Below are 25109 nucleotides of genomic sequence, written 5' to 3' on the forward strand. Positions count from 1 at the left end.
AATACATCTCTCATATATGCATTTCTCTTCTATAAAAAGATATATCTCTGTATTACTTTCTGTGTAGGTGCCACTCTCTCCCCATACACCAGTGTTCTCCAGTCCTGACGATCTGTCTAATTTATCCATTTCAATTTAGGACCATTTTTGAGACAAAAAGCACTTTAAAAATGCATTGTGTTAAAATACCTCCATATAGACGTTGCTGACAAGCACAGATCTAGAATCAGCTTCCCCTCCCAAAATCCTAACCCTAACCATTGAGGTGAAAAACAAGAAAACTGACCTTAAATCAGTCTCATCCTACTCCAGTTAAAAACAGGGTTCTGATTGGCTGTTGCCTCTACTCCCATGCAGCATAGTGAGTCAGCACTTTTTCTGTTTTCCAAGGAAGGATGCTCTTCTCTCCTCACTGACCAATGACAGGAGCCACAGAGCATCACTCCCCCTTTACCCTTTCTCTCCATCCTTCACGTATCCCTTTTCTCCTAGCCCCCCGTCCTCTATGCCTCTCCTCCCCTCTCTCCTCTCTCTATCCCTCTCCCCCAAACCCTCCTCTCTCTCTTTCTCTCCCCCAAACCCTTCTCTCTCTATCCCTCTCCCCCAAACCCTCCTCTCTCTATTTCTCTCCCCTAGCCCTCCTCTCTATCCCTCTCCCCCAAACCCTCCTCTCTCTATTTCTCTCCCCTAGCCCTCCTCTCTATCCCTCTCCCTCTAGCCCCCCATCTTCTATGCCTCTCCTCCCCACCATTCTCTCTATCCCTCTCCCCTTCGTCCTCCTCCCTACTCTCTCTCCCCCCACTGTGGTGCAGTGGCACAAACCTGAATCGGCACAAACCCAGTCAGAGCAGAGACACACCCCGCGGTCTTAATCCAGAGAGAGAAACACGGGTCTTATGGTACAGCTTGTCAGATCAAATAAGAAATGTATTCTCTACAACAGATGTGTTTCCTAATGGCATATCCTACATGAGTACCGTCTTTTGGATGTGTCCCGTTCACAACTGTGTAAAAGTGTTTCAGTATTGCTCATATACATCATTTGGAAGAGACTGGTCCGTTCTTTTGACTGGTCAGTCCTCATCCCCACCATTTGAGGAAGTTGTGATAACAGTTGGGCTGAGAGAATAGAGATCTACATGGTGCTCAGCCAGTACCTAAAACATGCAGATTGAAGATTTTCTCTTAGTAAGGCATTCAAACCCCAAACCATCTCAAGTCATTTTAAACCCCTTACACCACCATGAGTCCATGCTGACAAGTGAACTTCTGGGTGAATCCTAAATAGAATTTCACTTAGTCTCCCATTGATATCAATGCATGAAAATCCACTCAAGTGAAAGTTAGGATTCACCCCTTAGACAGTAGATAGGAAAGGGGATAGAAGAGAATAGTAATAAACATTCACTATCAAATAACACAAGTGATACAGCATCCATAAAAACGCCTGAAGAAGGAATGGATGAGATCTTTATAACGGTGGATGGTGAATATTCTTCTGTGCATGGATGATATCTACATAGTCTTTGGTTTCCTTGTCACAGCTCCAACAGGGCCAATTCAATTCTTTTGTAGGGAGGGGGTGAATTAAATGTTGACAGTGGCTTAAACCAAAAACCTCCTCTCTTCTCCTGACATTCTTTGTCTTCAAATCCATTAGCAACTTAGACATGAAACATTCAAGAAGAAAAAATAACCTGGTTCATGATATGGTAGCTTCCGTCCCACTGGTTCAGTTAGTTCCTTCCATTTGGTGCTGTCTAAGATCAGAGACTGTGGGGGTGTTATGGGGAGATGAGGTCTATCTTTTCTATGTGCTGTTATATCCTTCTGTTTCCCTTCAGAATGTCTGTTGGTTGGGACATCTGAGTGGTCAACTAGTGACTGGAACGTCTGGCAAATGTTGCAGAAACGTCTTTTAAACGATCAAAAAGAGGAAGAAAATAGGCTGTTGATGATTGTGTGAGTTAGTCCATCTACACACACAACACACACACACACACACAACACACACACACTGCTAGGTCTTGACCAGCGGCTGCTCTGATGTCTCCTCAGGTGTCTTGTCTCCTTCCCGAGACTTTTTCCTCTTCTTGTGACCTGAGGAGAAATAAATATGCATTTAATTGAAAAACATATATACATTTTAAAATATATATATATTGAAACATATAGATATTAAATTGAAAAAATGTATACATTTAACAGAAAAATATCAACATTTTATTGAAATAAATGTACTAAATGTAATTTAAATAAATATACATTTAATTGGAAAATATATAAATGTAATTGCATTTCATCAATACTATTAATTTTGAATCAATGAATTGGACAATGACAATGTAATTTACAAGTACTTTGTAAATGGCGTTTAGTTCACTACTTCTGACCAGGCTTTTAGTGCTTCTTTCCTGCAATGTGGTGTGATTTTGGTCCAGTTTCAGCCTTTTACTGAAATGAGAGAGACCATTCTGCTGCTCTTTGGCTCAGAGAGGGACCACGTGTGTGTGTGGGACAGTCATTTAGTTAAAGTAGCTCTGTGATACTGAGCGGAGAAACACTCGGTCTGCATCCCAACTGGCACACTGTTCCCTATTAAGTGCACTACTTTTGAACAGGACCTATAGAGCTTTGGGAATGGGGTGCCACTTGGGAGGCTCACTTAACATTCATTCTCCATTCAGCTCATTCAGCAGTGGGCCAGTCGAGAGAGAAGAGAGAAACACACTAGTTGGCTCTCCTGTGTGAGTGTTAGAGGGAGAGAGAGTGAGAGGGAGAGTAGTAGAGAGAGAGAGGGGGGGAGGGAGAGAGAGAGGGAGATTTTTTTCACACTGAGGGGCCAGGGGTTCCGTTAGGGGGGCCTCCAGAGAAAATACTTGGCAGAGGGAGGCAGGGCCCAATGAATGACTGGTTGCTAGGACACAGCCGTTCACGTAGCAGAGGTGCAGGGAAAGAGAAAGGCTAAAAATTTAGACTGTTACTAAGGGTGCATCCCAAATGGCACCCTACTCCCTATTTAGTGCACTACTTTTGACCAGGGCCCATGGGAATAAAGTGCCATTCGGGACGTATCCTAACATTACAAAGTGACCGGTGGAGGGGACTCACGGCGTGGGGTTGTTGGGTTTGTGCCATCACAGTGGCTGGGTTGAGATTTAAATGGTTGTATGTGTGTGTGGGCATTTGGATTGTCACACAGGTGTTAGAATGCAAGAGAGTAAAGGTGTGTGTGTATTTGTGTGTACTGTATGTTGTGTATGTTGTGTGTGTGACTCACTGAGTTTGAGCAGTAGTTTCTTGCCCAGTGTGTCCTCTGATCCACTCAGAGACAGAGTACTGATGAAAGAGGAGGGGGCGTCCGTTTCTATAGCAACAGAGGCGGTGTCTGAGAGAGAGAGGGAGAGGGAGAGACGGAATGTGACATTATCAATCTCCATAGTAAACTGTGGATGTTGTTTCTGTGTTAAATGTCTTCCCTCTTCACCAACATCCTCCTTATTCTCCAGTCTTCCACTCCTTTGTTCCTCCCTATATTCTCTTACCGTTGGGGCCGTCCCTCTCTGAGTGCTCCTCTCTGATGTAAGAGATCTCATCCATCCTGAGGAACACGGAGTCACTGGGGCTGTTCTGACCGTCTGATTTACTGCCTGTAGGGAGAGACAGGACAGTTATTATACACACAGTCACTGGGGCTGTTCTGACCGTCTGATTTACTGCCTGTAGAGAGAGACAGGACAGTTATTATACACACAGTCACTGGGGCTGTTCTGACCGTCTGATTTACTGCCTGTAGAGAGAGACAGGACAGTTATTATACACAGTCACTGGGGCTGTTCTGACCGTCTGATTTACTGCCTGTAGGAAGAGACAGGACAGGTATTATACACAGTCACCGGGGCTGTTCTGACCGTCTGATTTACTGCCTGTAGGAAGAGACAGGACAGGTATTATACACACAGTCACTGGGGCTGTTCTGACCGTCTGATTTACTGCCTGTAGGAAGAGACAGGACAGGTATTATACACAGTCACCGGGGCTGTTCTGACCGTCTGATTTACTGCCTGTAGGGAGAGACAGGACAGGTATTATACACAGTCACCGGGGCTGTTCTGACCGTCTGATTTACTGCCTGTAGGAAGAGACAGGACAGGTATTATACACAGTCACCGGGGCTGTTCTGACCGTCTGATTTACTGCCTGTAGGAAGAGACAGGACAGGTATTATACACAGTCACCGGGGCTGTTCTGACCGTCTGATTTACTGCCTGTAGGGAGAGACAGGACAGGTATTATACACAGTCACCGGGGCTGTTCTGACCGTCTGATTTACTGTCTGTAGGGAGAGACAGGACAGTTATTATACACACAGTCACTGGGGCTGTTCTGACCGTCTGATTTACTGCCTGTAGGGAGAGACAGGACAGTTATTATACACAGTCACCGGGGCTGTTCTGACTGTCTGATTTACTGCCTGTAGGAAGAGACAGGACAGGTATTATACACAGTCACCGGGGCTGTTCTGACCGTCTGATTTACTGCCTGTAGGAAGAGACAGGACAGGTATTATACACAGTCACCGGGGCTGTTCTGACCGTCTGATTTACTGCCTGTAGGAAGAGACAGGACAGGTATTATACACACAGTCACCGGGGCTGTTCTGACCGTCTGATTTACTGCCTGTAGGGAGAGACAGGACAGGTATTATACACAGTCACCGGGGCTGTTCTGACCGTCTGATTTACTGCCTGTAGGGAGAGACAGGAGAGTTATTATACACAGTCACCGGGGCTGTTCTGACCGTCTGATTTACTGCCTGTAGGGAGAGACAGGAGAGTTATTATACACACAGTCACTGGGGCTGTTCTGACCGTCTGATTTACTGCCTGTAGGAAGAGACAGGACAGGTATTATACACAGTCACCGGGGCTGTTCTGACCGTCTGATTTACTGCCTGTAGGGAGAGACAGGACAGGTATTATACACAGTCACCGGGGCTGTTCTGACCGTCTGATTTACTGCCTGTAGGGAGAGACAGAACAGGTATTATACACAGTCACCGGGGCTGTTCTGACCGTCTGATTTACTGCCTGTAGGGAGAGCCAGGACAGGTATTATACACAGTCACCGGGGCTGTTCTGACCGTCTGATTTACTGTCTGTAGGGAGAGACAGGACAGTTATTATACACACAGTCACTGGGGCTGTTCTGACCGTCTGATTTACTGCCTGTAGGGAGAGACAGGACAGGTATTATACACACAGTCACCGGGGCTGTTCTGACCGTCTGATTTACTGCCTGTAGGAAGAGACAGGACAGGTATTATACACAGTCACTGGGGCTGTTCTGACCGTCTGATTTACTGCCTGTAGGAAGAGACAGGACAGTTATTATACACAGTCACCGGGGCTGTTCTGACCATCTGATTTACTGCCTGTAGGGAGAGACAGGACAGGTATTATACACAGTCACCGGGGCTGTTCTGACCGTCTGATTTACTGTCTGTAGGGAGAGACAGGACAGTTATTATACACAGTCACCGGGGCTGTTCTGACCGTCTGATTTACTGCCTGTAGGAAGAGACAGGACAGGTATTATACACAGTCACCGGGGCTGTTCTGACCGTCTGATTTACTGCCTGTAGGAAGAGACAAGACAGTTATTATACACACAGTCACTGGGGCTGTTCTGACCGTCTGATTTACTGCCTGTAGGAAGAGACAGGACAGGTATTATACACAGTCACCGGGGCTGTTCTGACCGTCTGATTTACTGTCTGTAGGGAGAGACAGGACAGTTATTATACACACAGTCACTGGGGCTGTTCTGACCGTCTGATTTACTGCCTGTAGGGAGAGACAGGACAGTTATTATACACAGTCACCGGGGCTGTTCTGACCGTCTGATTTACTGCCTGTAGGGAGAGACAGGACAGGTATTATACACAGTCACCGGGGCTGTTCTGACCGTCTGATTTACTGCCTGTAGGGAGAGACAGGACAGGTATTATACACAGTCACCGGGGCTGTTCTGACCGTCTGATTTACTGCCTGTAGGGAGAGACAGGACAGGTATTATACACACAGTCACCGGGGCTGTTCTGACCGTCTGATTTACTGCCTGTAGGGAGAGACAGGAGAGTTATTATACACACAGTCACTGGGGCTGTTCTGACTGTCTGATTTACTGCCTGTAGAGAGAGACAGGAGAGTTATTATACACACAGTCACCGGGGCTGTTCTGACCGTCTGATTTACTGCCTGTAGGGGAGTAAGCAAAGGGAGTAAGTGTATTCTCTCTCTCCCTCCCTCCTACCAGTATGGTTGACTTACGGACGATGCGGTTCTTCTCGTTGAGCAGAGAGGTGCTGTGTGGGACGGAGGACTGCTGTCCTCTGGTTCTGGCCGAGCTGGGCCGGGTCTCTCTGGGGGGGAGGAGGTGGTCTCCACTCTGCTCCGGGACAGGGAGGTCGGGAGTGTTCCCGTCTGTGGGCCGGGCGTCTGTGTCGGGGGTCTGGGGGGAGCTGTCCATCAGAGTGGCTGTCAGGGCGTTCTGGTAGTGGCTACGGGTGATCTGGGGGTTAGAAGTCGAAGGTCAAAGAAAGGTCGTAGGTCATAAATAGTCATAGGTCGAAGTTAGAGGCTGTACTGTACCACAGCTCTGTCTACTAGGTTGTATCACAAATTACACACTTTTTACTATAAAGTGCACTACTTTTGACCAAGGACCATAGGACTATGATCAAAAGTAGCGCACTGTATAAAGAATAGGGTGCTATTTGGGACCTTTATTATTTATTTATTTTGTTTGACCTCCTTTCTCTCCCAAATTCAGTTATGATCTTGTCTCATCGCTGCACCTCCCCAACGGGCTCGGTAGAGGCCAAGGTCACGTCATGTGTCCTCCAAAACATGACCCGCCAAACCGCGCTCCTTAACACCCGCTTAACCCGGAACCCAGCCGCACCAATGTGTCGGAGGAAACACCGTTCAACTGACGACCGTTGTCAGCCTGCAGGCCCCCGGCCTGCCACATGGTGTCGCTAGAGCGCAATGAGCCAAGTAAAGGCCCCCCAAATGGTGTTGGAGCAGGTGTATCCAGGTAACGTGAGGTGGGCGGGGCTGTACTGTACCGTAGTCTAGGTAGGCCTACCTTAATGACCTGCAGGTGTGTGAGCTGCCTAACAGAGTAGTCAGGCAGGTAGACGCTCCCCCCTCCGTTGAGTTGGCCCAGACTGCCCCCATACAGCATAGAGTCAGACCGGTCCAGACCACTGCTACGGGAGGGGGATCTGTGGACTGAACCATACAGGATGGTAATGAGTCAGACAGGGATGAGATAGTGTTCTACCCCTCTCTGGTCTATGCAATGGGACAGTCCAGATAATGTATGTGTAATCTTTTATGTTTCTCATGAAACGTTTTGTTTTCTTTGAGCTCGTAATGTTTCTCTGTTTCTCTACATTCATGTGTTAATGTTTGTGAGTGAGTGAGTGAGTGAGTGAGTGAGTGAGTGAGTGAGTGAGTGAGTGAGTGAGTGAGTGAGTGAGTGAGTGAGTGAGTGAGTGAGTGAGTGAGTGAGTGAGTGATGAGCCAGTTACCTGTGGGCATGATGGCAGGCACCCCGTAGTAGGCGAATGCTCCGTTCTCAAACCTCAGAGCCTCTTTACCAAACTCCACCTCCACACGACCCTGGACACACAGGACAGAGAAATGGGCAAGTTCCCTGATTTGTGTCTCAGCCATCTTCTAGATATTCCAAGCTATATATAAAACCAGGGTTGGTGTAGCAGTCAGCACCTCCACCTGCAGCACATTATATACACTGAGGGTACAAAACATTAGGAACACCTGCACTTTCCATGACATAGACTGACCAGGTGAATCCAGGTGAAAGCTATGATCCCTTATTGATGCCACTTGTTAAATCCACTTCAATCAGTGTAGATGAAGGGGAGGAGACAGGTTAAAGAAGGATTTTTAAGCCTTGAGACAATTGAGACATGGATTGTGTATGTGTGCCATTCAGAGGGTGAATGGACAAGACAAAATATTTAAGTGCCTTTGAATGGGTAGTGCAGTATTAGGCGCCAGGCGCACCGGTTTGAGTAAGTCAAGAACTGCAACGCTGCTGGGTTTTTCACGCTCAACAGTTTTCTGTGTGTATCAAGAATGTTCCACCACCAAAAGGACATCCAGCCAACATGATGCAACTGTGGGAAGCACTGGAGTCAACATGGACCAGCATCCCTGTGGAACACTTTCAACACCTCGTACATGCCTCGATGAATTGAGGCTGTTCTGAGGGCAAAAGGAGGTGTAACTCAATATTAGGAAGGTGTTCCTAATGTCTTGTCCACTCAGTGTCCTCTCCCTCTGTGTGGGATCGAACCCTTTTCTGCTTTGACACACTTATCTCCTCACTGTCCTGTCTACTCTCCTATCAACACAATACAGCAAATCAATATGATTTATCGCTAAGGGACAATTATTGCGGGCATTTATACCTGTAGTAACAGGATGAAGTAGTCAACAGGTTTGTTTCTCTGAAACAGGAAGTGCTGTGGGGCCAGTTTGTTCTTGTCATCGTAGCTCAGCTCCTGAACCACACTGGGGTGTTTAATGAGACGCAGTAAGATCTTCTCTGATAGGTGGGCTGGCTTGAAGGGCTCCACCTCTACAGAAGGTGGGGAGAGAAAGAGAGAGAGTGAGGGATAGAAGAGGTAGGAGGAGAGGGTAGTAAAAGGGAGAGATGGAAGAGGGATAGAAGAGGTAGGAGGAGAGGGTAGTAAAAGGGGAGAGATGGAAGAGGGATAGAAGAGGTAGGAGGAGAGGGTAGTAAAAGGGAGAGATGGAAGAGGGATAGAAGAGGTAGGAGGAGAGGGTAGTAAAAGGGAGAGATGGAAGAGGTAGGAGGAGAGGGTAGTAAAAGGGAGAGATGGAAGAGGGATAGAAGAGGTAGGAGGAGAGGGTAGTAAAAGGGAGAGATGAAAGAGGGATAGAAGAGGTAGGAGGAGAGGGTAGTAAAAGGGGAGAGATAGAAGAGGTAGGAGGAGAGGGTAGTAAAAGGGGGAGATGAAAGAGGGATAGAGAGGAAGACATGAGAGAGTCAGTGGAAAAGTAAGAAGAAAAAGGTCATTTGTAATAACTGGTAAACATTCTTTACTATTCAATGGGTTGTTTTTTACCAGGCCTCAAATTGAGAACAACTTACTTCCACAGAGATTATATATTTAATTATTTAACACTCAGGAAGTGACCTCACAGTGGACAGGAAGTGACATCACAGTGGGCCTACCCGTGGACAGGAAGCGGTGCGTGGCGAGGAGGAGCTGGGGAGAGATCTTCACCTTCATCTCGTTCTCCGACAGCTTAAAGATGGAGAAGTCCTGCTGCTTCCTCTCATGGTGAGAAACACGACGCTTAGAACGGTTATCAGCTGTAGAGGGAGACAACACTTAGAGAGGTTATCAGCTGTAGAGGGAGACAACACTTAGAGAGGTTATCAGCTGTAGAGGGAGACAACACTTAGAGAGGTTATCAGCTGTAGAGGAGACACAACACATAGAGAGTTTATCAGCTGTAGAGGGATACAACACGTAGAGAGTTTATCAGCTGTAGAGGGATACAACACATAGAGAGTTTATCAGCTGGAGAGGAGACACAACACTTAGAGAGTTTATCAGCTGTAGAGGAGACACAACACATAGACAGTTTATCAGCTGTAGAGGAAACACAGAGAGATTATCAGATGTAGAGGAGACACTTAGAGAGGTTATCAGCTGTAGACACAACACTTAGAGAGGTTATCAACTGCAGAGGGAGACACTTAGAGAGGTTATCAACTGTAGAGGGAGACACTTAGAGAGGTTATCAGCTGTAGAGGAGACACTTAGAGAGTTATCAACTGTAGAGGGAGACACTTAGAGAGGTTATCAGCTGTAGAGGAGACACTTAGAGAGGTTATCAGATGTGGACGGAGACACTTAGAGAGGTTATCAACTGCAGAGGGAGACACTTAGAGAGGTTATCAACTGTAGAGGGAGACACTTAGAGAGGTTATCAGCTGTAGAGGAGACACTTAGAGAGTTATCAGATGTGGACGGAGACACTTAGAGAGGTTATCAGCTGTAGAGGGAGACATTTAGAGAGGTTATCAGCTGTAGAGGGAGATACTTAGAGAGGTTATCAGCTGTAGAGGGAGACAACACTTAGAGAGGTTATCAGCTGTAGAGGGAGACAACACTTAGAGAGGTTATCAACTGTAGAGGGAGACACTTAGGGAGGTTATCCGCTGTAGACACAACACTTAGAGAGGTTATCAACTGTAGAGGGAGACACTTAGAGAGGTTATCAGCTGTAGAGTGAGACACTTAGAGAGGTTATCAGCTGTAGAGGGAGACATTTAGAGAGGTTATCAGCTGTAGAGGGAGATACTTAGAGAGGTTATCAGCTGTAGAGGGAGACAACACTTAGAGAGGTTATCAACTGTAGAGGGAGACACTTAGGGAGGTTATCCGCTGTAGACACAACACTTAGAGAGGTTATCAACTGTAGAGGGAGACACTTAGGGAGGTTTTTAGATGTAGGGTGAGACACACACACACGGATGGGCGCACATTCAGGTGCACATACACACACAAACACAAGGACAGAGAGATGGACACACACATTGATAATCAGCAGTATTTCAGAGCGTATGTGTGTGTGTGTGTGTGTTCTTGCATGTCCGTCAGTTCTTGCGAGTGTGTATGTAGTTTAGGTCAGCGTGTGCGTGTGTGTGTGTGCGCGTGTGCCTGCGTGCGTGCGTGCGTGTGTGCGTGTCTACGTACTGTAGAGGTCAGTCTCGTCCAGTATCTCTGACTTGATGATCTCCTCTATAACGTCCTCCAGGGTCACGATGCCCATGACCTCATAGAAGGGGTCACCCTCACCCTCGTTGTTGACCCGCTGGACGATGGCCAGGTGGGACTTGCCTGGAGAGAGACAGGATATGACATCATAATATTACCCTAACCTGTGGGACTTACCTAACAAACATGGAGGGGACAGACCATGTGGGAGGTGAAACTCCAACATAAAACAATGGCATTTTGTAGTATACAAAAACATTTATGTATTTAAATGCATTTATTTTGGCAGTGTAAAGGGACTGCATTTAACTATGTGAAGGGGTCTGGGGTAAGAGGAATGGGAGAAGCAAGAGAGGAAAACCAATTGATGGAGTCAACAGATCTCCCTTGACATGTTCCTGAGGAGACAAAGGAAGGCTCTTGCCTTTTCCTACTAACACTGAGTTTGCTGATAAATACTTTGTTGAGGGAAAATGTACTTGATACGATTGTGGAGTGTTGTTGTCTCAACTAGCTATCTTAAGATGAATGCATTAACTGTAAGTCTCTGGATCAGAGCGTCTGCTAAATGACTCACTAACTGTAAGTCTCTCTGGATCAGAGCGTCTGCTAAATGACTCACTAACTGTAAGTCTCTCTGGATCAGAGTGTCTGCTAAATGACTCACTAACTGTAAGTCTCTCTAGATCAGAGCGTCTGCTAAATGACTCACTAACTGTAAGTGACTCTGGATCAGAGCGTCTGTTAAATGACTCACTAACTGTAAGTCTCTGGATCAGAGCGTCTGTTAAATGACTCACTAACTGTAAGTCTCTCTGGATCAGAGCGTCTGCTAAATGACTCACTAACTGTAAGTCTCTCTGGATCAGAGCGTCTGCTAAATGACTCACTAACTGTAAGTGACTCTGGATCAGAGCGTCTGCTAAATGACTCACTAACTGTAAGTCTCTCTGGATCAGAGCGTCTGCTAAATGACTCACTAACTGTAAGTCTCTCTGGATCAGAGCGTCTGCTAAATGACTCACTAACTGTAAGTGACTCTGGATCAGAGCGTCTGCTAAATGACTCACTAACTGTAAGTCTCTCTGGATCAGAGCGTCTGCTAAATGATTCACTAACTGTAAGTCTCTCTGGATCAGAGCGTCTGCTAAATGACTCACTAACTGTAAGTCTCTCTGGATCAGAGCTACTGCTAAATGACTCACTAACTGTAAGTCTCTCTGGATCAGAGCGTCTGCTAAATGACTCACTAACTGTAAGTCTCTCTGGATCAGAGCGTCTGCTAAATGACTCACTAACTGTAAGTCTCTCTGGATCAGAGCGTCAGCTAAATGACTCACTAACTGTAAGTCTCTCTGGATCAGAGCGTCTGCTAAATGACTAACTAACTGTAAGTATCTCTGGATCAGAGCGTCTGCTAAATGACCAACTAACTGTAAGTCTCTCTGGACCAGAGCGTCTGCTAAATGACTCACTAACTGTAAGTCTCTCTGGATCAGAGCGTCTGCTAAATGACTCACTAACTGTAAGTCTCTCTGGATCAGAGCGTCTGCTAAATGACTCACTAACTGTAAGTCTCTCTGGATCAGAGCGTCTGTTAAATGACTCACTAACTGTAAGTCTCTCTGGATCAGAACTTCAGCTAAATGACTCACTAACTGTAAGTGACTCTGGATCAGAGCGTCTGCTAAATGACTCACTAACTGTAAGTCTCTCTGGATCAGAGCGTCTGTTAAATGACTCACTAACTGTAAGTCTCTCTGGATCAGAGCGTCTGCTAAATGACTCACTAACTGTAAGTCTCTCTGGATCAGAGCGTCTGCTAAATGACTCACTAACTGTAAGTCTCTCTGGATCAGAGCGTCTGCTAAATGACTCACTAACTGTAAGTCTCTCAGGATCAGAGCGTCTGCTAAATGACTCACTAACTGTAAGTCTCTCTGGATCAGAGCGTCTGCTAAATGACTCACTAACTGTAAGTCTCTCTGGATCAGAGCGTCAGGTAAATGACTCACTAACTGTAAGTCTCTCTGGATCAGAGCGTCTGCTAAATGACTCACTAACTGTAAGTCTCTCTGGATCAGAGCGTCAGCTAAATGACCAACTAACTGTAAGTCTCTCTGGATCAGAGCGTCTGCTAAATGACTCACTAACTGTAAGTCTCTCTGGATCAGAGTGTCTGCTAAATGACTCACTAACTGTAAGTCTCTCTGGATCAGAGCGTCTGCTAAATGACTCACTAACTGTACGTCTCTCTGGATCAGAGCGTCTGCTAAATGACTCACTAACTGTAAGTGAATCTGGATCAGAGCGTCTGCTAAATGACTCACTAACTGTAAGTCTCTCTGGATCAGAGCGTCTGCTAAATGACTCACTAAATGTAAGTCTCTCTGGATCAGAGCGTCAGCTAAATGACCAACTAACTGTAAGTCTCTCTGGATCAGAGCGTCTGCTAAATGACTCACTAACTGTAAGTCTCTCTGGATCAGAGCGTCTGCTAAATGACTCACTAACTGTAAGTCTCTCTGGATCAGAGTGTCTGCTAAATGACTCACTAACTGTAAGTCTCTCTGGATCAGAGTGTCTGCTAAATGACTCACTAACTGTAAGTCTCTCTGGATCAGAGCGTCTGCTAAATGACTCACTAACTGTAAGTCTCTCTGGATCAGAGCGTCTGCTAAATGACTCACTAACTGTAAGTCTCTCTGGATCAGAGCGTCAGCTAAATGACTCACTAACTGTAAGTCTCTCTGGATCAGAGCGTCAGCTAAATGACCAACTAACTGTAAGTCTCTCTGGATCAGAGCGTCTGCTAAATGACTCACTAACTGTAAGTCTCTCTGGGTCAGAGCGTCTGCTAAATGACTCACTAACTGTAAGTCTCTCTGGATCAGAGCGTCTGCTAAATGACTCACTAACTGTAAGTCTCTCTGGGTCAGAGCGTCTGCTAAATGACTCACTAACTGTAAGTCTCTCTGGATCAGAGCGTCAGCTAAATGACTCACTAACTGTAAGTCTCTCTGGATCAGAGCGTCTGCTGAATGACTCACTAACTGTAAGTCTCTCTGGATCAGAGCGTCTGCTAAATGACTCACTAACTGTAAGTCTCTCTGGATCAGAGCGTCTGCTAAATGACTCACTAACTGTAAGTCTCTCTGGATCAGAGCGTCTGCTAAATGACTCACTAACTGTAAGTCTCTCTGGATCAGAGCGTCTGCTAAATGACTCACTAACTGTAAGTCTCTCTGGATCAGAGCGTCTGCTAAATGACCAACTAACTGTAATTCTCTCTGGATCAGAGCGTCTGCTAAATGACTCACTAACTGTAAGTCTCTCTGGATCAGAGCGTCTGTTAAATGACTCACTAACTGTAAGTCTCTCTGGATCAGAGCGTCTGCTAAATGACTCACTAACTGTAAGTCTCTCTGGATCAGAGTGTCTGCTAAATGACTCACTAACTTTAAGTGACTCTGGATAAGAGCGTCTGCTAAATGACTCACTAACTGTAAGTCTCTCTGGATCAGAGCGTCTGCTAAATGACTAAAATGTAACATGTAAACTGAGCAGAAGAGCATCATTTACAGTAGAATGACACACATAAACACTGAAACAGCTAGGCTAGACAATCTGGACCCTCTCTTTCCAAAATGATTTGCCGCCATTGTTGCAACCCCTGTTAGCAATCTGTTCAACCTCTCTTTCGTATTGTCCGAGATCCCTAAAGATTGGAAAGCTGCCACGGTCATCCCCCTCTTCAAAGGGGGTGACACTCTAGACCCAAACTGTTATAGACCTATATCCATCCTGCCCTGTCTTTCTGAAGTCTTCGATAGCCAAGTTAATAAACAGATCACCGACCATTTCAAATCCCACCGTACCTTCTCCGCTGTGCAATCCGGTTTCCGAGCTGGTCACGGGTGCACCTCAGCCACGCTCAAGGTACTAAACGATATCATAACCGCCATCGATAAAAGACAGTACTGTGCAGCCATATTCATCGACCTGGCCAAGGCTTTCGACTCTGTCAATCACTGTATTCTTATCGGCAGACTCAATAGCATTGGTTTCTCAAATGACTGCCTCACCTGGTTCACCAACTACTTCGCAGACAGAGTTCAGTGTGTGACATCGGAGGGCCTGTTGTCCAGACCTCTGGCAGTATCTATGGGGGTGCCACAGGGTTCAATTCTCGGGCCAAGTCTTTTCTCTGTATATATCAACGATGTCGCTCTTGCTGCAGGTGATTCCCTGATCCACCTCTACGCAGACGACAGCATTCTGTATACATCTGGCCCTTCTTTGAACACTGTGTTAACAAACCTCTAGACGAGCTTCAATGCCATACAACACTCCTTCCGTGGCCTCCAACTGCTCTTAAATACAAGTAAAACTAAACGCATGCTTTTCAACTGTTCACTGCACGCACCTGCCTGCCCGACTAGCATCACTTCTCTGGACGGTTCTGACTTAGAATATGTGGACAACTACAAATACCTAGGTGTCTGGCTAGACTGTAAACTCTCCTTCCAGACTCATATTAAACATCTCCAATGCAAAATTAAATCTAGAATCGTTTTTCTATTTTGCAACAAAGCCTCCTTCACTCACGCCGCCAAACATACCCTAGTAAAACTGACTATCCCACGATCCTCGACTTCGGCGATGTCATCTACAAAATAGCTTCCAATACTCTACTCAGCAAACTGGATGTAGTCTATCACAGTGCCATCCGTTTTGTTACCAAAGCCACACCACTGCGACCTGTATGCTCTAGTCGGCTGGCCCTCGCTACATATTCGTCGCCAGACCCACTGGCTCCAGGTCATCTATAAGTCCATGCTAGGTAAAGCTCCGCCTTATCTCAGCTCACTGGTCACGATAACAACACCCACCCGTAGCACGCGCTCCAGCAGGTATATCTCACTGGTCACCCTCAAAGCCAACAGCTCTTTGGCCGCCTTTCCTTCAAGTTCTCTGCTGCCAGTGACTTGCAAAAATCGCTGAAGCTGGAGACTTATATTTCCCTCACTAACTTTAAACAGCTATCTGAGCAGCTAACCGATCACTGTAAATAACCCACTCAATCTACCTACCTCATCCCCATATTGTTTTTATTTAGTTTTCTGCTCTTTTGCACACCAGTATCTCTACTTGCACATCATCATCTGCTCATCTATCACTCCAGTGTTAATTTGCTAAATTTGAATTACTTCTCTACTATGGCCTATTTATTGCCTTACCTCCTCACGCCATTTGCACACACTGTATATAGACTTTCTTTTTTTCTATTGTGTTATTGACTTTACGCTTGTTTATTCCATGTGTAACTCTGTGTTGTTGTTTTTGTCGTACTGCTTTGCTTTATCTTGGCCAGGTCACAGTTGTAAATGAGAACTTGTTCCCAACTAGCCTACCTGGTTAAATAAAGTTTTTATTTTATTTTTTTAAACACAAACACACAGACTACATCTCCCATGAGGCCACAGGAATAGAACCAGTAAGCGATCTAGTAGAAACACAACAGGGGTGTATTCATTAGAGCACACCGTAGCAACCCGTTGTACAACATTTAGAAACGGAAAAAAGATCCCTCCCCGTTTTGTTCAGTGTGCTTCCGTTTGGTTTCTAGTGAATACACACCCCTGGGTCGTCGCCCAGTGACACACCAATACCCAGGAGGTCCAAGTGACGCCAAACTTCCCAGCAGGGGGATGATGCACAGCTGAGTCCCAGGTGGCACCCTATTCCCTATTTAGTGTACCAGGGCCCACAGAGAACGAGGGAGAGAAACAATCACAGGTCAAAAGAAGGGCACTGTATAGAAACTGTGTGCCATTTGTGATGCACACACGGGGGAGGGGGTAATCTCCATGGTAACAGGGGGGTATTATTAGAGACACAGCCAGAGTAAATGGGGAATCGTTTCAGATAAACAGTCTAGTTGATTTGTTAGTTAGATATGGTCTATTTCTGCTTCTGTTTGTTGATGTTAAAGGTTCTGTGAGATGGTGATTTAGATGGGAGGAATGGGAGGCTGGTTCATTGTGTTTGTTCGTGAGTGAGTGAGTGAGTGAGTGAGTAGAGGACAGGAGGAGAAGAGGGAAGAGGAGAATAGAGGGGGGGTAGGGGTTGGAGGGGGCATGAAGGGTGATTGGGTTGTACAGAGACTACTCAGGGATCCCCCTGGAGAGAGAGAGAGGAAGAGAGAGAGAGAGAGAGAGAGAGAGAGAGAGAGAGAGAGAGAGAGAGAGAGAGAGAGAGAGAGAGAGAGAGAGAGAGAGAGAGAGAGAGAGAGAGAGAGAGAGAGAGAGAGAGAGAGAGAGAGAGAGAGAGAGAGAGAGAGAGAGAGAGAGAGAGAGAGAGAGAGAGAGAGAGAGAGAGAGAGAGAGAGACTGCACTGCAGACACTAGCAGCTGAAGATTACATCATCAGCCATTATGTAACACAGTCAAAACTTACACACATCCTTGCACACAGCTGCAGCTACCCTCTCTCTCTCTCACACACACACACAGCTGCAGCGTTCCACCCCCCAACAGCGTCCACAAGAGATCTCCTTGCTGTTCCTACTGTGCTACCCTCTCTTCACCCACTCTGGCTGTGTCTCACTCTGACTGGGAGGGAGAGAGAGAGATCGAGAGAGAGAAATTGATGGAAAGTGGTGTTGGGGGTAAAACATACGACATTATAAAATCCATGTACACAAACAACAAGTGTGCGGTTAAAATTGGCAAAAAACACACACATTTCTTCACACAGGGTCGTGGGGTGAGACAGGGATGCAGCTTAAGCCCCACCCTCTTCAACATATATATCAACGAATTGGCGCGGGCACTAGAACAGTCTGCAGCACCCGGTCTCACCCTACTAGAATCCGAAGTCAAATGTCTACTGTTTGCTGATGATCTGGTGCTTCTGTCACCAACCAAGGAGGGCCTACAGCAGCACCTAGATCTTCTGCACAGATTCTGTCAGACCTGGGCCCTGACAGTAAATCTCAGTAAGACCAAAATAATGGTGTTCCAAAAAAGGTCCAGTCACCAGGACCACAAATTCCATCTAGACACCGTTGCCCTAGAGCACACAAAAAACTATACATACCTCGGCCTAAACATCAGCCCCACAGGTAACTTCCACAAAGCTGTGAACGATCTGAGAGACAAGGCAAGAAGGGCCTTCTATGCCATCAAAAGGAACATAAATTTCAACATACCAATTAGGATCTGGCTAAAAATACTTGAATCAGTCATAGAGCCCATTGCCCTTTATGGTTGTGAGGTCTGGGGTCCGCTCACCAACCAAGATTTCACAAAATGGGACAAACACCAAATTGAGACTCTGCATGCAGAATTCTGCAAAAATATCCTCCGTGTACAACGTAGAACACCAAATAATGCATGCAGAGCAGAATTAGGCCGATACCCACTAATTATCAAAATCCAGAAAAGAGCCGTTAAATTCTACAACCACCTAAAAGGAAGCGATTCCCAAACCTTCCATAACAAAGCCATCACCTACAGAGAGATGAACCTGGAGAAGAGTCCCCTAAGCAAGCTGGTCCTAGGGCTCTGTTCACAAACACAAACACACCCCACAGAGCCCCAGGACAACAGCACAATTAGACCCAACCAAATCATGAGAAAACAAAAAGATAATTACTTGACACATTGGAAAGAATTAACAAAAAAACAGAGCAAACTAGAATGCTATTTGGCCCTAAACAGAGAGTACACAGTGGCAGAATACCTGACCACTGTGACTGACCCAAACTTAAGGAAAGCTTTGACTATGTACAGACTCAGTGAGCATAGCCTTGCTATTGAGAAAGGCCGCCGTAGGCAGACATGGCTCTCAAGAGAAGACAGGCTATGTGCACACTGCCCACAAAATGAGGTGGAAACTGAGCTGCACTTCCTAACCTCCTGCCCAATGTATGACCATATTAGAGAGACATATTTCCCTCAGATTACACAGATCCACAAAGAATTTGAAAACAAATCCAATTTTGATAAACTCCCATATCTACTGGGAGAAATTCCACAGTGTGCCATCACAGCAGCAAGATTTGTGACCTGTTGCCACAAGAAAAGGGCAACCAGTGAAGAACAAACACCATTGTAAATACAACCCATATTTATGCTTATTTATTTTAACTTGTGTGCTTTAACCATTTGTACATTGTTACAACACTGTATATATATAATATAACATTTGTAATGTCTTTATTGTTTTGAAACTTCTGTATGTGTAATGTTTACTGTTAATTTGTATTGTTTATTTCACTTTTGTATAATATCTACCTCACTTGCTTTGGCAATGTTAACACATGTTTCCCATGCCAATAAAGCCCCTTGAATTGAATTGAATTGAATTGAAAGAGAGCGAGAGAGAATGAGAGAGAAAGAGAGCGAGAGAAAAAGAGAGAGAGAGATTCTGTCAGATCTTCTTTATATGGGTCAGGTCTAGCAGCACATTAACAGCTCTTACACACATAACGTTATTTTAATGTTTGGTTTGATAAATGTGACACTCAACTCCGGTGCGCATCATGTCAGTTTTAGTAGTTTACTCCGTTTGCTACTGGAGTCGTCTCTCTCCCTCTCCTGCTGCTGCACGGCGCTAAACACACCAAGCCGGGCCCCCTGTCACTCAAGGAGAGAGCAGTGGCTCAACCACAGAGACACAACCACTTTCTTGCCTTTCACTCTGCATGGTTAGATGGATGAAACAATGTTGGTGACACGCTGCTTTCAACAAGCGCTCTATACACTATTACTTTGTGTACCTTCCTGTCTGCAAACTACTACCTACTAGCTTGCGTTTTCTTAGCAAGCTGTTGCTAAAATAATTTGTATTAGCCGCTAATGCTAATCACTAGTTAGCTGGCTAGCTAGATTAGCTTGCTAAATGTACTAAGCGTCAGGTTGAACATAGCGAGCTAGCTAATACTGCCTGGTACCAGTGCTGGTGTAAGCCTAGATAAGCATGTTTGTGCAACGGTATCTTATCAGAGAGGAATAGGCGAAGCATGAATATGTTAGCTAGCTAGGTACATGAAGTAAGAAAACATGTAATGTAACATCTAGTTAGGGTCACCTGGAAACACTGACCAACACTTTGGTTCCTACCCTGTCAATAATTCCTCCCTGGTTTATTCATTCGTTGTCATGTCAAACAACAATCTATTCAAGGTGCTGCCCATTATATTCCAAATATAGAATTAGAATAATCATTATATTTCCATGATTCCAACAGTTTACTAATTAACAAGGCTACATGTGTTGCCCATATCATGCTGCGTGGCACAGTGTGGAAATTATAATCAAAGTGCAGGAAATGCAGAAATGGATGAAAATGCTGAAAATAATTTTTGTTTGGAGTTGGATTGAACAGTATAAATGGATAAAGAGTGTATGTGTTGTCACTACTCCTAAAGCATATTTACAACTGTTATTATTCAAAAACATCAAATACCATCAAACACCATCATACTGTCAAAAATATTGTACAATTATATTTTGTCCATATCGCCCAGCCCAGCACACACACACACACACACACACACACACACACACACACACACACACACACACACACACACACACACACACACACACACACACACACACACACACACACACACACACACACACACACACACCTTTAGCTCAGCTCCCACACCTAGTGTCTCTAGGCTTTAGCTCAGCTCCCACACCTAGTGTCTCTAGGCTTTAACTCAGCTCCCACACCTAGTGTCTCTAGGCTTTAGCTCAGCTCCCACACCTAGTGTCTCTAGGCTTTAACTCAGCTCCCACACCTAGTGTCTCTAGGCTTTAGCTCAGCTCCCACACCTAGTGTCTCTAGGCTTTAACTCAGCTCCCACACCTAGTGTCTCTAGGCTTTATCTCAGCTCCCACATCTAGTGTCTCTAGGCTTTATCTCAGCTCCTACACCTAGTGTCTCTAGGCTTTAACTCAGCTCCCACACCTAGTGTCTCTAGGCTTTAACTCAGCTCCCACACCTAGTGTCTCTAGGCTTTAGCTCAGCTCCCACACCTAGTGTCTCTAGGCTTTAGCTCAGCTCCCACACCTAGTGTCTCTAGGCTTTATCTCAGCTCCTACACCTAGTGTCTCTAGGCTTTAACTCAGCTCCCACACCTAGTGTCTCTAGGCTTTAACTCAGCTCCCACACCTAGTGTCTCTAGGCTTTAACTCAGCTCCCACACCTAGTGTCTCTAGGCTTTAGCTCAGCTCCCACACCTAGTGTCTCTAGGCTTTAGCTCAGCTCCCACACCTAGTGTCTCTAGGCTTTATCTCAGCTCCCACACCTAGTGTCTCTAGGCTTTATCTCAGCTTCCACACCTAGCGTCTCTAGGCTTTAACTCAGCTCCCACACCTAGTGTCTCTAGGCTTTAGCTCAGTGTTGGAATACACTCTTGTGCACTTGCTCATAAAGGCTACAGTCACTGTGGTAGGGAGGGAGGGAGTAGTCTGTTGTACTTTGCTGATTTCTGCTTTGGTTTGACTAAATGGGGTTGCAGCATCACCACACACAGTCATGCTCTCTCTCTCTCTCTCTCTCTCTCTCTCTCTCTCTCTCTCTCTCTCTCTCTCTCTCTTTCTTTCTTTCTTTCTCTCTCTCATATATGGAAAACACACACAGTCATGCCCTCTCTCTCACACACACATACACACACACACACACACACACACACACACACACACACACACACACACACACACACACACACACACACACACACACACACACACACACACACACACACACACACACACACACACACACACACACACACACACAGTGGCTGTGTTGAATGCAGCACCACAGAGGACAGATGAAGAGAGAGAGAGGGAGGGAGAGGAAGAGGGCAAAAGTGTTCTCTGAATATTTCATGTCTTCTCTCCTGGGGCGGAGCAATGGAGGGGTGGAGGGAGAGAGAGAGAGGGGAGGGGGTGTCATGACAGGAAAGGACATTCTAAAGGTAACAGCCTTTTATGTCTCTCTCTCTCTGTCTCTCTCTGTGTCACCATGACATTCTCATCCCTCTATCTCTCTATCACACTGGTGCTCTCAATTCAATTCAAAACTCTCTCTCTCTTAAACACACACACACACACACACACACACACACACACACACACACACACACACACACACACACACACACACACACACACACACACACACACACACACACACACACACACACACACACACACACTGTTTTGTTATCCATTCGTCTGTGTGGATTATACTGAGTGCTGATCTAGGATCAGGTCCCTCTTGTCCATGTAATCTCATTAATTATGTGATCTAAAAGGAGAAACTGATCCAAGATCAGCACTACTTCTCTGAGATGCTTTATGAATATGGGTCGAGACAGTGTAAACACATACATCTATTGAAGGTGTCCTTCATGTGTTTCTCTAGCACAGCCTCTGCATGCAACAACATGAGAAACGCTGACACTGCCTTCTTCCCCCATATACAGACACAGACCACCTGGCAACATGGCTACCTGCTATTGGTCAACAGGAGACACACCCACCAAGCCACCTTACCTGCTCATATCATCATAAATTGCCCATTAGGAATAGGCTATATCGTAGTATGTATTCCAAATGGCACCCTATTCCCTTTGTAGTAGACTATCACTGAGATGGGATATCCCTGTTAGTCACACTATGGTACAGCGCCTCTTATGAGCAGACAGCAGTTGTTTCCACAGAGAGAATCTCACTTAAGTTACTTTATATGACTACATTGACACTGGTAGGCCCTACATGTAAACTGTTGTAGTTTATGGAAATGAAATGAACAATAGGAGCTTAAACCAGTGACTCGGCCAAGAAGGCAGAGAGAGGAGGGGGGGCGAGAGAGGGGGAGAAAGAGCGAGAGTGGGGGGTTGGGATGGGGGAGGGCGAGGGCGAGTGGGGGGAGGAGAGAAGGGGAGAAAAAGATAGAGAGAGAGTGGGGGGGGGGGGGAGACACACAATCATACCATCGTTTCTAGAGTTTCTTGGGGGATCTTTCTCCCCCCTCTCCTTACCCTTCTTGAACTCCTCCAGCATGGCATCCAGTTTGGTGTCGTTGAACACACAGTGCATGGGGTGTTTATAGAACTGTGTTATGGTCTTCAGATGGGTACAGTCATCGGGGTCAACGAACGCCAAGTCCTTCACGAACAGAATATCCACAATGTTCGACCGCAAGTTTTCAAACACCGGGATGCGCGTGTAGCCGCTCTGCATAATCTCCGACATGGTGTTAAAGTCCAGCACCGCTTCCGAGGTGAGCATGAAGCAGTCGGTTAGCGGAGTCAGAACATCTTCTACGGTCTTGGTCCGGAGCTCGAGCGCGCCCTGTATGATGTTGAGCTCCTCTTTAACCAGGTCGTGGTACGGGTCGGTCACACGCAGCATCTCAAGGAGTTTTTCCCGCGTATAAAAGTTACTGATCTCCTGGTGGAGGATGAAGTCTAGGAGTTTACTGATGGGGTAGGAGATGGGGAAGGAGAGAACCATGAGAAGACGGGTTACCCAGATGGTTTTGGACGCAATGGCCAGGCCGTGCCGCGACGCAACAGAGTGCGGCAGGATCTCCCCAATGAAAAAGATCCCAAACGCGCAGATAATGGTGGACAACCAGGTCATCCCCAGGATCTGACACATCCACACTGCGAGCGCCGCGTTGATCAGCGCGTTGCCCAGCAGCAAAGTGCACAGGACGTAGTTACCGTGCCGCCGCACTGACTCAATTTTCCTCGCGTATTTCTGCTCCTTGTCCGTGCCGCTGTTCTGCAGAACCTGGAGCTCCACCGGGTCCAACGCGAGCAGACTGAGGTTCAGGCCACTGAAGAGCGCCGAGAGGGCCAGTAACAGAACCGATACTAACACTTGAAGCCAGAGGTCCGGTTCGGCCCCGCGCTCCACCACGGCCACCCAGAAATCCCGGGTCCGGTAGTGTTCCCATTTGGACCCGTCGAAGGCGCACATGGAATAGTACTTCATCTTCTCTCCCCTACGCAGGTTCTTAGCCAATACTTCCACCAACACGGAGTTCTGACTCGAAGCGGACTTGAAAGAGCCCAAGATCTCAATATCCGAGCTCCTGGCGTTTTTATCCATGCACATATTCCGCTTCGGGTGGACCTGCCCCTCTCTCCCCGGCCTCGGCTCCTCGATGAATGCTATCCAGGGAGCGGCGTTGGCTCTGGCCCCAGCAGTCCGGTTGAGCCTCTGTGGGGAGGAGGCGTAGTAGACCCGCAGCATGAAGCGGGTTCCCTCGGTGGCTTTCAGCACCCCGTCGTCCACGGACAGCTCTCCCCCGGTCTCCTCCGGACGGAAGCCGAGCAGGGCGAGGGACGGGGAGGGGATGAGGCAGAGGGAGAGGAGAGAGAGGAACAGCAGCCGGGCTGGGGAGAAAGGTGCCCTGGGGAAGAGGGCGGTTCGGGACCGGGCAGCTGCATCTTCCACAGCCATGATGCAGAGTGAGATACTCCGCCACACTACAGATGCGAACCGACCGAGTCACGTGGCGGTGGCGCGCTCACACTCCATCTGCCGGTGGTGGGTGGGGGACCGGTTCCGTTACAGCAGCTGCATTTCCCGGTGTTGTTGTTGATGCTGATTCTCTACTCTACTATACCATGCAACTAACGGGGCGGGTGGCTGGCTGGCCGCCTGTAGTCAAGTCATTTTTTTGGTGAGAGAGAGAATTTGCCAGAATTATGCAGTGACGTAATGCCATTTTGCACGAAGAAGCCGGCTACGAATGCCAAAAGGCACACGTACTGAGACACACAAAAATAGAACACGGGAAGTTTCCATTCCAGATTGCTTCCCATCCCCAGTAATTGTCACGTGGGAAATGTAATAAGACTTAATTATCAGATTCCTTATCAAATTCCCCCCACTCTGTCTAGATATTCTACTCTCTACACCCAAAATGAATCTGTTTTTGCGCACGGACAAATAGCAGCCTATGCTATTGCCTGCACTGCACCTACTAAAAACACTATTCCAAAGATGTCTATGTTTTTGTTCAGTGGGTTTATAATGACGTAAACAGCATGGTCATTCCACTGGTATGTCTGTCTGTCTGTTATATTCCCATAACAACACATTGCGGGCAGACGGAATGGAAACAAAAATAACTGCTAAAAGAATGTTGTGGATCGGATGTGGCTTTTAGGAAACTATTATCTCTCTCCCTCTCCCCCTTCTCTCGCTCTCCG

At 46.5% G+C, this 25109-nt stretch overlaps 1 protein-coding gene across 1 annotated transcript; it reads right to left on the reverse strand.

The window, feature by feature from the left end:
- Positions 1 to 784: 784 nt before the first annotated feature.
- Positions 785 to 24462, reverse strand: LOC120033042 (metal transporter CNNM1-like). The gene is made up of 10 exons (XM_038979327.1): positions 22923 to 24462; positions 10832 to 10975; positions 9298 to 9438; positions 8507 to 8676; positions 7601 to 7691; positions 7153 to 7298; positions 6333 to 6573; positions 3546 to 3650; positions 3281 to 3388; positions 785 to 2100 (listed from the first exon to the last, which is right to left on the reverse strand). The coding sequence occupies exons 1-10, from the start codon at positions 24352 to 24354 to the stop codon at positions 2021 to 2023; spliced, it is 2658 nt and encodes an 885-aa protein (XP_038835255.1). The 5' UTR covers positions 24355 to 24462; the 3' UTR covers positions 785 to 2020.
- Positions 24463 to 25109: the final 647 nt, after the last annotated feature.

The sequence above is a fragment of the Salvelinus namaycush genome, chromosome 39, assembly GCF_016432855.1.
Source record: "Salvelinus namaycush isolate Seneca chromosome 39, SaNama_1.0, whole genome shotgun sequence".
Lineage (NCBI taxonomy): Eukaryota > Metazoa > Chordata > Actinopteri > Salmoniformes > Salmonidae > Salvelinus > Salvelinus namaycush.